Below are 14014 nucleotides of genomic sequence, written 5' to 3' on the forward strand. Positions count from 1 at the left end.
ATTGCAATGATTAAGTAATGATGGAAAGCAAATATTTTGCTAATATGCCTTTATTCATCAAACTTATATTTCGCCGAAGTAAAGTTTATCGATTGATATCATCTGAAGTAAGCATACACGTTTCATCTTCGCTGCTGCTTGAGCCTTCAATGTCATTCATGCGAGCAATGGCTTCCTTTGACCTTTTCTTTTTCTTCTTTTTATTCTGTTTTTTAATGGATTTTCTCGCATTTTCTTCAGTCCCCATCTCATCTTCTGGAATCCACTGGTTACTTGCATCTGATGCCTTAGGCAACAAAACAACGGAGTTATTGGGCAGAGATACTATTGTTTCGTCTTCCATCTGTTCGTCCTCCTGTTCGGCTTCAGATTTTTTTACAACATCCTCGTCACTTTTATCCTCATCTTGAGAACTTTGTTCCATTACTTCCGTTTCGCTATTCTGATCATTTTTGTCTAATTTGAATCTCTTTAGACGAATATAAAGCCTATCTTGCACTAACGCTGTTATTTCACTATGCCGTATGCATTCACTGAATCCGATTGGCTCATTCTTTTTACGTTTATCAGCGTCTTCTTGAATGTTATCCTTAATTTTTTGGACAATCGTTCTAGCACGTTTAGCAGCTTTGGATGCCGTTCTCAGTAAAACGTCAGAGCTCGTCAAAGTGATTCCTCCCAAATGAATACCACAAAGTTCTCCGTAGGAATTCATGCCAAAGACGATTTTAGCTTCTGCTACGCGCTCCTCCAAATTTGTTGGATCGGCAATTGCTATTTTCCCCTTATTAAAAATTCCATAGCTTACGCAAATTGGGAAATGGTTGATACTAACTGGAATTGGATCTCTTTCGTATATTGTATGTATGACAACTTCCTCCCCATTTAAGCTTACATCAGGTCTTTTGAAGTGTGCTAAAGCGGTTAGCGCTGCAACAGAAGCACAATCTATTATATTACCCTCGTGGTTAAGGACATTTACATCCACTCGCAAGTTCCAAACTTTTTCATCCGCTACGAGACAAAGTGACTCTAAATCCACACAACCAGAGTCTTTAATGGCTCTTTCCAGGATTCGGTTTAGTTGAACACTGGCTTCTGACTGCCGAGCCGGCTCAAAATGAGCTGCTGCCATCGGGCCTAATTCAACATTAATAAACAGTGTCCCTTCGTTGGGCCTTGTTGCTCTTGGTGTTACTACCTCACAACTGACCTGTGCTAGAACTCGTGTCTCACCTAGGGACACATGAACACTGCCCCATTCGGAACCGAAATTAATACGTAACTTACGAAACTCGTCTATAGAACGACCATCAACTCTCTGAAAGTATGAATCTCTTATTTATATAGATTATTGAAATACAATAGTAATGTACCGTAGACTCGAGCACAGCTCGTTGTACAAATAATTTTTCACTATTGGATAACAAACGCTCTTTCATGTTGGAATAGATTTCAAGAAACGATGCCAACACACTATCACACTATATGAGAGCCAAAAGTATTTTATTTTTATTTAATATCGCAATAATAAATTTCTCGTTCACTGCAGGTTATATTTTGAAAAATTCTGTACTTAGAAAGGTTAAGTTTCGTTTGGATCGACGAGTGACGACTGACGACTGTCACCTAGATCGCTATAAAGTATGAGACATTGTAGGGTTTTAGATTTGTTCACTTTGGCGCAAGGGGTTTCCAGTCAGGTGGTATATAATGCTTAGTAATCAGAGATTAATTTTGTAATCATTTACGAACAGAGCTGCCATAAATACAGATATTTGTGCATGCATAAATTTGGGACCCTACCGTTTTCTCCGGAGTACTTAATTTTCTCGATCTAATCTTTTAAATAACATAAATAGTTTATGGACTACTTTAAAATTCAGGAACATTAGTAGAGCCAGAAATCACAGCAACTGAAATAATTGATGGATCCCAAATTTATGCATGCACAAATATCTGTATTTGTGGCAGCTCTGTTTACGAATAAGTCAGGTAATCAATGATAATCCTATAAGTAATCATTGGTAATCATGATTAATTTATATAGTAATCACCTCGGACAGGACATGACACGTTGCATCGCAAAAGAGCCAATTTGCTATCAAAAAAGAGCCAGCTTCATGATTAGCTGATTTCATGCGTGCAACTGTAGAAACAAAAATTCACAAGGGGAGCACAAAAGTGTTGCTAGAAACCACAGCAAACCCAGAAACAATCAAGTTTTTCACGTTACTAGGTTTTTAAGAGTTTGTTTATCGTGGTGTGTTAACATAAAACAAACTAAATAGAAATGTAAGTATTATTCGATCAAATTGGATCTATTTTTGTGTAATGAGGGATCAACTAGGACAAGTGGCTTCTATCATAAACTGCAGCTGCATTCTTGGAAACACTTTTCGCTTGCCGTATAGATCATTTTGCGATGACGTCATTATGCCGTCAAATGACACCACTTGGTGGTTTGTTTATATGTTTTTTGTCCCATCCAGCAGTTTCGATTTGAAATTTCGTGAAGGATTACTGCATCAGTTTCTGTAAAATGCATGTAAGGCACTTTATCTTCAATAAAAACTATAAATTTTTATCATTATCTGCCGGACAAAGATAGAAAACTCAATTCAAAATTTAACACCATGTAAACAAACCACCAAGTGCTGTCAAAAAAGTGTGGTTAGGAGCTCCCGTGTAATGATCTATAGTAAATTTTGAAAGGGCATCGCCAAAACAAGAAGAAGAAGAAGTCACATGTCATGGCTGTCATGTCCTGTCCTACACTCAAAATAATATTCACGTCGAAATTACGGGAAAAGTTATGTGAATATTTTCCATCGTGAATTATTTATTTACGTGAATTTCACCTAATTTGCATTAGTATGGATGCATTTACTTGCAAATCAGATAGATGTTATTGTATTTTTCAATAATGTTCAACTCCCTGTAGAGAAATTTACGTGATTTTTCACGTGGAAAGGACGTGTTTTTTTTTTAACGAGTAAGGAAATCTGCTATCAGACACCTGAGAAGACAACTCAGGGAGTGGGGTTTGGTATCCCGACCCCCCTACTGGGGCGTGAGGATCCAGACCCACTAAAACCCTACTCGAGTCTCCAGCCTCAATCCCCCCTGGAACCACCTTATCGGTATTACTTCAGGGAGGGGCTATTGTGCTTAACGCACGCTCTTAGATAACTACTGGACTATGGTAGTTAGGCTGTTTATTCGCCGTTGATCGGCTTTCCAGCGGTTTTGCAGCTCAAGTACGATCTGGGTAGCAGCCGCATTGACCGCACCCCAGACGTCCGAGCTAGAGCACATCCTTTGGACTAAGTTATCCGGAGTAGTGTCCTGTCCGCTAACTGCCATCATGTTGCTTCTCACGCCCGCGAAACGAGGGCATATGAAGAAAGCATGTTCTGCAGTTTCCTCAACGTCCGCGCATTCGGGACACTCGGGGGACTCCGCATGCCCAAATTTGTGCAGATACTGTCTAAAACAACCATGCCCTGACAGAATCTGTGTCTGGTGGAAGTTGACTTCGCCATGACGCCTGTTGACCCATCCGGATAGTTCCGGGATAAGTCTATGTGTCCACCGGCCTTTTGTGGAATCAGACCATGCCCGCTGCCATGTGATCATCGAGGGCGATCTTGTGGTACTCCGTATGCCTCTAGTTCCACGTTGGTTGAAGCACTCTACGTCCTCGCTGATGATGATACCAATAGGCATCATACCCGCTAAGACGCAGATTGCGTCATGTGAAACTGTGCGGTACGCACTCGCCACTCTTAAGCACATGAGACGATAGGTGCTTTCCAGCTTGGCTAGATAGCTTTTGGTACCTAACGCCGATGACCACACCGGCCCGCCATACCTGAGTATGGACTGGGCCACGTTGGCTAAAAGCCTTCGCTTGCTGCCATATACCGCAGAGCTATTAGACATCATACGAGACAATGCCGAAATAGCTGTGGAAGCCTTCTTGCAGGCATAGTCGACGTGGCTCCCGAACTTGAGCTTGTCGTCGACCATGACTCCAAGTAGTTTTAAGAACCGCGTTGACGAAATAGTGCAGTCGCCGACACTGATATTTGCTTGCTGCACCGACTTGCGGTTGTTCACCACGATAACCTATTTGCACTTTTATGATGCGCTAGGTCCAGTCTCTTGGATCGCATCCAATCTTCAACAATGCTTATAGAGTGGGCAGCCGTCAACTCAACCTCTCTGATAGATTCACCGTAGACTTCCAAGGTGATATCGTCCGCAAAGCCGACAATCACCACCCTGTAGTGTCTGGTCGTTTTTCTACGCCAAATTTCCGAAATACGCACAACGCACCAAAAGACGTCCGTCCAAATCTACGTTCGTCCAAAAACTGACGCGCTCGTTTCGGGAACGATATTCATACTCTGATATCCGTGCGTCTCGTCTCGGACCTCGGACGATCTCCGATCTCCCTCTTTGTCGTACTATTCGTCTCACGAAACCAGTGAGATTCGAATTACACAATGTATGTTCGTTCTCTCGTTCTTTCGAACTTTCGGAATGTCGTATGCATGCATGTATTTCAGTTGCACTGAAACAAATGATACAATCGATCCAGATTCATTAACTCGCTAATTCATTTAGCCTGACATGTTCCCTACATTCACCCCTTCCCCTACTCTATTGATAAATATGACACGAAATCAATTTCCTTAGTCTTTCCGGTTTTAATCACCCTTTTGATCACCTGGATGACAGATATAAAATCAGCCAAATTTTTCGTTTAGACTCTCGACTCTAAAGCCCGGTGGATGTCACTGGCGTTTAAGCATTATTTACATGCAAATTCTCGACGCCACTGCAAAGATTTCATTAGGAAATTTCGAACGAACACGCTGAGCCCAACATCAGAAACGACGTGTCCTTAACGGGAAATTAGTAGTCTTTAACTTTTCTTCGGAAAGCCCAATTTCGAAAAGTTTTCGAGCACAACAAAGGAGTTTTGTATCTAAAAATGTATTCACTGCATTCTTCTTGTCAATCTGAACACAGTAAATATATTGTCATGAAAAAAACGACTCATTTTACCTTAATGGGCATCGATCTAGAATTTTTTATCATCATCATTAACGCCATAAAAATTTACCACTCTATCAAAATCATCATATATCATGCAAATCATCAACAGTTTCAAAATCATCGTCATCCATATCATCAAAGTCGTCAAAGTCATCAACATCATCGATATCAAAATCATCAACTCATCAAAATACTCATCACCATCAATTGATCAATACCATCCACATTATCAAAATCTTAAACACTATGAACATCATCACCATCCAAATTATCGTCATCAATATCCTCAACTGCATCAAAATCATCAGAATGATCAACACTATCAAAATAATCAATATCATCAACACCATCCACATCATCAAAATCAATAACATCAACAATACAAAAATCTTGAACACATCAAAATTTTCAGCATTTTCTGGTGCTCATCATGAGCAACAACAAATTCAAAATATCAATGAATCAATATCATCCACATAATCAAAAACATCGTTATTATAATCATCAACACCTGAAAATCATCCAAATCATCATCAATATCCTCCACACCACCAAAATGATCAACATCATTATAATCATCTAAATCGTCAACATTATCAAAATAATCGGTATTAGATTAGCAACACCATCAACATGATTAATGCCACGCAGATCATCAATATTATCAGCATTATCGATACCAAAATCATCAACACATCAAAATCGTTAACATTATCAAATTATCTATATCATCATCATCAATATTATCACAATCCTATTCAAAACAATCAAAATCATCTATGCCATCCACATCAACAAAATCGTCAAAATTATACGTCTCAAACCTCATATCTTCAAAACGTTCAAAATCATCAACGGCAGCATCATCCAACATCACTAACCCTATTAACTTCTTCAACCAAAATCATCATCATCAATATTCTCAACACCACCAAAATCATCAAAATGACCAACATCAGTCATCAAAATCGTCAACCTTATCAAAGTCATCGCTATCATCGTAATCAATGTAATCAATCCTTCCTAAATACTCGAATCGTAGCACTGATATACATAAACCAAAGCTTGGCATCCTCTGTAAATAACTAATAGATATTTACCTAATGTCTGCACAATCAAATGGTTGTGACAAATAGCCTTCGCAGAGGCATATAAGCGCGTTACTAGGTGTCCCTCTCAGGACACACCTTTCGCACACAAACGCATTTTCAAAGCCTTCCCAGAGGCGCTCAAACAACGCGTACTAGCTTATTTCAACAACGGATTCTGCCTTCCCGCAATTGCACAACATGCTATCATGCATGCAAGCAGTTGGAAATGCTAAAGATGTAGCCCTCACGTCACAGGGGCAGTTTACAAAGTCGGACGCGCACAAGCATCTTTTTTGATATCGCCTATTATATTATATTGGCATATTGGCAATTAAAACCGTCAAAATTATCATCTTCAAAATCGTCAACATCATTAAAATTATCAACGTCAACAGCGCACGCAAGCGCATTTTCATAGCTTGCCCAGAGCGTTCAAACGGCGCACACAAGCGCATTATTCGTAACCCTCTCAGAGGCACACAAGCGCGTTTTCATAGCCTTCCCAGAGGCATTCAAACAGTGCACACAAGCGCATTATTCGTAGCCCTCTCGGAGGCATTCAAGCAGCGCAAACAAGCGTATTTTCATAGCCTGCCCAGAGGCATTCAAGCAGCGCACACAAGCACATTTTCATAGCCTTCCCAGAGGCATTCAAACAGCGCACACAAGCGCATTATTCGTAGCCATCTCGGAGGCATTCAAGCAGCGCAAACAACGTATTTTCATAGCCTTCCCAGAGGCATTCAACCAGCGCACACAAGCGCGTTACTCGTAGCCCTCTCAGAGGCATTCAAACCGCGCACACAGGCGCATTTTCATAACCTTCTAGAGACAGTCTAAAAAGTCACCAGATGCGCACAAGCATCCGTTCATTTTTCAATACCACATGCTATATCGCTTACAACACAAAGCCGCTTCTAATTTGCAGCTCAGTAACGATTTAGCACACAATATTTTGCCGAGAAAACTATACTCACACTTTGAGAGCGTTACTTGCGCCAATGTAGTGTCTGGTCGTTTTTCTACGCCAAATTTCCGAAATACGCACAACGCACCAAAAGACGTCCGTCCAAATCTACGTTCGTCCAAAAACTGACGCGCTCGTTTCGGGAACGATATTCATACTCTGATATCCGTGCGTCTCGTCTCGGACCTCGGACGATCTCCGATCTCCCTCTTTGTCGTACTATTCGTCTCACGAAACCAGTGAGATTCGAATTACACAATGTATGTTCGTTCTCTCGTTCTTTCGAACTTTCGGAATGTCGTATGCATGCATGTATTTCAGTTGCACTGAAACAAATGATACAATCGATCCAGATTCATTAACTCGCTAATTCATTTAGCCTGACATGTTCCCTACACACCCCTACCGGGAACTTTAGCTTCAACACCTCGTCATACATGACGTTCCACAACACCGGGCCCAGTATGGAACCTTGCGGAACCCCTGAGGTGATTGGAACGCATTTCTGACCCTCCTCCGTGTTGTAGCATAGCACACGATTCTGGAAATAATTTTCCAGAATTCTGTACAGCGACACCGGCACTTGGACGTTCCGAAGCGAGCTGGCTATGGAGTCCCAGCTAGCGCTATTAAACGCATTTCTCACGTCGAGCGTGACAATTGCGCAATAACGAATACCTGTCCTCTTGGGCTGGATTGCCACCTCGGCTGTCCTAGTGACAGACAAGATGGCATCCACCGTAGATTTGCCTTTTCGGAAGCCGAATTGGTTCCTTGACAGACCGTTTGTACTGTAAGTAACTTTTTTCAAAGGTGCGTAGTAATCATTGCTGTTGGAAACCACTTGCTTTGGCGTCATGCACAAAAGATGTCCGACGAACAGGCGGGTGGGGTTTCGAAACAATGGACACAATCGGACTACTGATGGGGGAGGAAGGGTTTACGTGATTTCGGACGTCCAACCACAAAAATCGAAAATAATTAAAAATCAAGCAAATTCAATAGTTATCACTCAGTTGTAGCAGTAGAATCAATATAAATAGAATGCCAGTGTCGCTGCAGTGCTCGTGGTAAACATCACACATTTGAAAATTATGTATTTAAATTGTCTGTGCATATGTGTGAGTGCTCGATTCGAAACGAAAAGTAGATTACAGAGGCGCAGAGACACTCAAAATTCGCTAAATTTTGAAACAAAACGGAGAGTACCATCTATATATTGCGCTTATTATCTAAAATTTTTCTTTCGTAGGTTTAGTTGTGCGCCTAACAGTTGCGCGCAGCTCTGTTCTGGTTGCTCGCAGTCAAAGTATCTCTTTTACACTCACAAGAAATCTCGTAAGAAACTGTTAACGCAAGGGTGATGAGAAAAGCAACAATATTTCTCTCTCGCTCATCAGCTGAATGCTAGGGTAGCTTGCTTCTGTTGGACCTAGGTAGATTAATAGAAACACTACTATTTATCTAGCCTGAGTAAAAGGTAAAGTTTATTGGTAACATGTATCGAGGTCATGATTCTTGGTTACATTATAATAGCGATTGATATGGAAACAATACTTATCTATACCTATAAAGAAGGATTTCTGTCTGTCTGTCTGTCTGTCTGTCTGTCTGTCTGTCTGTCTGTCTGTCTGTCTGTCTGTCTGTCTGTCTGTCTGTCTGTCTGTCTGTCTGTCTGTCTGTCTGTCTGTCTGTCTGTCTGTCTGTCTGTCTGTCTGTCCTGTGTTCCTTATAGAATCAAAAACTACTGAACCAATCGGCGTGAAAATTTGCATGTAGAGGTTTTTGGGGCCAGGAAAGGTTTTAGTGATGGTTAGAAACCCCTCCCCCCACTAAGAGGGGGGGCTCCCATACAAATGAAACACAAATTTCTGCATAACTCGAGAACTAATCAAGCAAATAGAACCAAATTTGGCATGTGGGTGTTTTCGGTGACAAGAATTTATTCTAGGGTAATTTGAGACCCCTCCCCTCTTTATAAGGGGAATTATAACTCCTCTCCCCTTTAAGAGGGGGGGTTTCCATACAAATTTCCTCATAACTCGAGAACTAATCAAGCAAATGGAACCAAATTTGGCATGTGAAAGTTTTCGAGGACAAGAAAATTTTCTATGTTGAATTAGGACCCCTCCCCACTTTAAGAGGGGGGGCTCCTGTACCAAAGAAACACAATTTTCCTCATAACTCGAGAAGTAATTAAGCAAATGGAACCAAATTTGGCATGTGGGTGTTTTTGGAGACAAAAATTTTTTCTATGATGAATTGAGACCCCTCCCCGTTTTAGGAGGGGGGATCCTATACACATGAAATACAAATTTCCTCATAACTGAAGAACTAATCAAGCAAATGGAACAAAATTTGGCATGTGAAGGTTTTCGAAGGCAAGAATATTTTCTATGGTAAATAAGGACCCCTCCCCACTTTAAGAGGGGGGGCTCCTATACAAACGAAATACAAATTTCCTCATAACTCGAGAACTAATCAAGCAAATGGAACAAAATTTGGCACGTGGGTGTTTTTGGAGACAAAATTTTTTTCTATGATGAATTGGGACCCCTTCCCACTTTAGTAAGGGGGGCTCCTATACAAATGAAATACAAATTTCCTCATAATTCGAGAGCTAATCAAGCAAATGAAACCAAATTTGGCATGTGAAAGTTTTCGAGGGCAAGAATATTTTCTATGGTGAATTAGGACCCCTCCCAACTTTAAGAGGGGGGGCTCCTATACAAACGAAATACAAATTTCCTCATAACTCGAGAACTAATCAAGCAAATGGAACCAAATTTGGCACGTGGGTGTTTTTGCAGACAAAAATTTTTTCTATGATGAATTGGGACCCCTACCCACTTTAGGAGGGGGGGGGGGCTCCTATACAAATGAAATTCAAATTTCCTCATAACTCGAGAACTAATCAAGCAAATAGAACCAAATTTGGCATGTGGAGGTTTCTGGAGGCAAAAATATTTTCTATGGTGAATTAGGACCCCTCCCAACTTTAAGAGGGGGTGCTTCTACACAAATGAAATACAAATTTCCTCATAATTCGAGAACTAATCAAGCAAATGAAACCAAATTTATCATGTGGGTGTTTTTGTAGGCAAGAATATTTTCTTTGGTATATTTTCTATGGATTCCCCACTTTAAGAGGGGGGGCTCCTATACAAATGAAAAACAAATTTCCTCATAACTCGAGAACTAATCAAGCAAATGGAACCAAATTTGACATGTAAGTGGTTTTGAAAGCAAGATTTTTTTCTATGGTGAATTGAGACCCCTCTCTTCTTTAGAAAGCGAGTTATGGCCCGTCTCCCCTTTAAGAGGGTGGGGTTCCATACAAATGAAATGCAAATTTCCTTATAACTTGAGAACTAATCAAGCAAATGGAACCAAATTTGGCATGTGGGAGATTTTGGAGTCTAGAATTTATTTTACGATAGTTAGAGACCTCTCACCCCTGTGGTAGGGGGATATAGACTCTCATACAAATAAAACAGAAATTTTTGCGAAACTCAAAAACTAATCGAACTCGAGAAATTCGAGACTCTTCCATAAAACATTAGTCAATACAAGACCACAAAAACTATCTATAGTAACACTAGATCATTCAGGACGAGACGGTCGCGAGTGTTGCCGGTGACCCGCCGTCGGAAGCGCCGCCCACTGGGGGGCTTGCAAAACTCGAGATTGTGACAAAGATCATCCGAGATTCATGATTTATGTACAACACAGGTTAATTTGTGGCAATACGAAGTTTGTCGGGTCAGCTAGTAATTCTATAAACACATGATCCTACAATAAGGTCTTGCACGGGCGAGCATAACCTCACTTCTTTGACGTCTATCAGTGGTTTGTTTACATGGACTTGGAACATGGGTTAACATGGTTGAAACTGAATATTGCTTAAGGCCTTAGCGGCAAGTCAGAAAAGCACATGAACTGCCATTCCGAGTAGTTTGGAGGGTGACACTGCTGCATAATACGCTTTCAAAACGTTTAATTCCAATTTATGCATATCGTGTTCGCCTAACAAATAGTAAACAAACCACGAGTGGATGTCAAATGGGTGAATTGCGTTCATTTCGGTTCACTCGTGACGTCACCTTGCAAAACCTTATAGTGAGTTGTTTATGACAGCTGGCGTCGTCTGACAGCTGGAGTCGTTTGACAGCTGACGTTATGTTGACAGCCGGCATTCTGCTGGAACCGTATAACAGTTTCCCTGCTACACTGAACGACAAATTGGTGCGGTAATTCATTTCAACACTTCCCCGCAATTTGCACGTTCAACACATTGAATAACCTTCTATGTGTATCTTTAGGTAACCCCTTTGTGAATGCATCAGCTGGTTGTTCTGCGCTGGGTATGTACTGAAGCTTTAGCCTGCCATCCTTGATTTGATCCCTGATGAACAGATACTTTATATCCAAGTGTTTTAACCGTTGGTGTGATCGGGGTTCCTCTGCTATGCTGATGCATGGTGTGCTGTCTTCCATTATTGTGAAAGGATTTATTGGTATCCCCAACTCATCCAGAAGCTTTGTTAACCACATACCTTCTTTTGTTGCTGCACACAAGGCAATCAGTTCAGCTTCCTTTGTCCCGCTCAATCCTGTAACAATATACCTTGTTACATGTGTTTATGTACGTTGAAATTTAGGTGCAAGTTCGAGTTAGCAAATGATAAGTTACAAAATTTTCGAATGAAACGTTGTGTGGGTACGACTTGCATCGTTGCATATAAGATAAAGCGACACCTAGCGAGGAATAGTAAAACGTTAGATAAGACAGAATACACAGTGTTACTGGATGGTATAAATTGAGGCGTATTTCTGCCACGTTGTACCGACGTTATGACATCATTCGGGAAAGTTCTAGAAATTTTCCATAGAGTATTAATTAATAAGCAGATAGGTATATAGGCACATAGAAAACGACCAATCAGAACACAGCACGAGAATACCTTTCGATCACTTGAGTTGGAAAACGTGATCGACTCTTTCACTTTGGTGGAGACCGTACTCGAGTTTAGTTCGCTTTTCGTTCGAGCAGTGATTTTTTTTTAAAAAAAAAGCTCTTAGTTAACGCGCGTGTAGTGTGCATCTGTGCTGAACAGATTGTAAGTTTAAAAAGTGTGATTCGATGAAATATTGGACGATCAAAATGGACTTTAAATTAGTTTTTTCGATTCATTGCAGTGCGCGTTCAGAATTAAGTTCGACTTGAAAAAATAAGTCAGTTTGTAATTTAAATTTGTGCGATTCAGGTAAGACTCAAATGTATTAAGCTGAAAGCGAAAAATTAACGTGAGTGCGTTGAATAGGTACACCCACCAATTCAACGTGGGTGCTAGTCTAGGCTGAAAACTCGAGGGTGGATTGTGGTCGTGCTGTTTGGCAAGCCGTTGGTTCTCCACCGACAGTATTCCGGGGACGCATTTACCCCGAGGAAGTATTAGCCGTCGTCAACATCGGCTGCGGTGCCGCCATCCAGCGCTTACGACCTGCCACTGGACACTCTGCTCGCCTAGAAACCTCGTGGGAGCTCCCGACCGCCGTTGGATACCCGTAATTCCGGACTCGGTAAGCACTCACGTGAGAAGAATAAAGCCAATAAGAAGTGTATACGCATCAGATAGCAAGTTAGTGGGGCCCAAGAAAAGCTAGTTAGAATTTGCACAAATCTAAATTGTTGGTTTGAAAACGGTTCGAAAGTTGGAAGTTGAAGTGGAATAAAACAAAAGTGCAGTCGAGAAAAGTAATAAAGGCATTTTGATCGGTTCGTTACTGTTCGCCCTGCTCGATAAATATTTCGCTCGGAGATAATTCCTGATAGTGCGCCTCCACCCTCGTGAAAAAAGCTAACGTGGTTCTGATTTGGTCTGGGGTCAGTATACGATTTTCGTAGTAATTTGGTAGGCTTTGTGGTCTGAATTCTGCTACACCCGCCCGGTGGTAAGAGTCTCTGGCCGGACATTGACGTGCTCTAGTGGTCTTCTCTGTTTCAGGGAAGTGGCGCTTAAGCCACTAGAGTTGCTGTAACTGCCACAGAGTTCCAAATACGAACGATTTTGATTGGTACGAACGAAAGGCTAAGTTACAATCCGGTCTTGAACCATTTAGTATTTGTATCCAATGGTGCCCCCACTGGCATACAATTGCTCATTCCATATCTCTTCAGCAGTTTCTCTACGTATTGAGATTGGAAAATCCCTAGCATCTGTTTTTCAAAGTCGCGATTTATTCCCTTATCTAGGAAATGCTTAACTTTAAATAAATCTTCCATTTGGAATAACCTTCCAAGCTTTTTCTTAATCCATATTCTATCACCAATAACCTTGGCAATGAGCAAAATATTGTCGGTATGTGCATCCGAGAATGTCCATTTTGAATAGACAGTCTTTACACCTTTTGGAACACAGTTGACCACTGTCCAGGTGTTATCTTGATGTAGCGAATCTATTTCTTCTTGAATAGCACGCTTCCATTCTTGCCAGTGTTTGAGTTTCTTTAGTTCTTCTATTCTCTGAGGTATCCCCTCTTTAGTCATAGTGGCTGTTTTGGCTGCAAATTCTTGATACCAGAACCGTTGTCTTTTATCCTTCTTTCTTCGTCGTAATGATTGTTGCTCTCTATGATCATTTCGAAGATCATAATTCTCGACTTCCCCACCATTATCGAATCTGACAAAGTACATGTAGTTATGTTTAAAGGTGTCTAAACAACGATAGCCATCGTTTGTTTCCTGCTCTATGCTTCCGCAAACGTCAGAATGTAGTAGTACTAATATTCGGCTTCGTCTTGGTTGTTTCCAAAGATAAAATTTAAAAGCTGCTTGCTTCCCTGCCAAACAACCGTTATATTCATTTGCTGCATTTTTTATTGACGT

The 14014-nt window shown here is 41.0% G+C and overlaps 1 protein-coding gene across 1 annotated transcript; it reads right to left on the minus strand.

Annotated features, from left to right (window-relative positions):
• Nucleotides 1-26: 26 nt before the first annotated feature.
• Nucleotides 27-1579, minus strand: LOC128745121 (exosome complex component RRP45). The gene is made up of 2 exons (XM_053842113.1): nucleotides 1377-1579; nucleotides 27-1321 (listed from the first exon to the last, which is right to left on the minus strand). Exons 1-2 carry the CDS (start codon nucleotides 1440-1442, stop codon nucleotides 86-88), a joined length of 1302 nt encoding a protein of 433 aa, XP_053698088.1. The 5' UTR covers nucleotides 1443-1579; the 3' UTR covers nucleotides 27-85.
• Nucleotides 1580-14014: the final 12435 nt, after the last annotated feature.

This window comes from Sabethes cyaneus, chromosome 1 (assembly GCF_943734655.1).
Source record: "Sabethes cyaneus chromosome 1, idSabCyanKW18_F2, whole genome shotgun sequence".
Classification (NCBI taxonomy): domain Eukaryota; kingdom Metazoa; phylum Arthropoda; class Insecta; order Diptera; family Culicidae; genus Sabethes; species Sabethes cyaneus.

Excerpts from the sequence above, each read along its gene's own strand:
- LOC128745121 (XM_053842113.1), bottom strand. The coding sequence starts at position 1,442 with ATGAAAGAGCGTTTGTTATCCAATAGTGAAAAATTATTTGTACAACGA. Across the intron at positions 1,322-1,376 it reads GAGCTGTGCTCGAGTCTACG|AGAGTTGATGGTCGTTCTAT; the intron begins GTACATTACTAT and ends TCATACTTTCAG.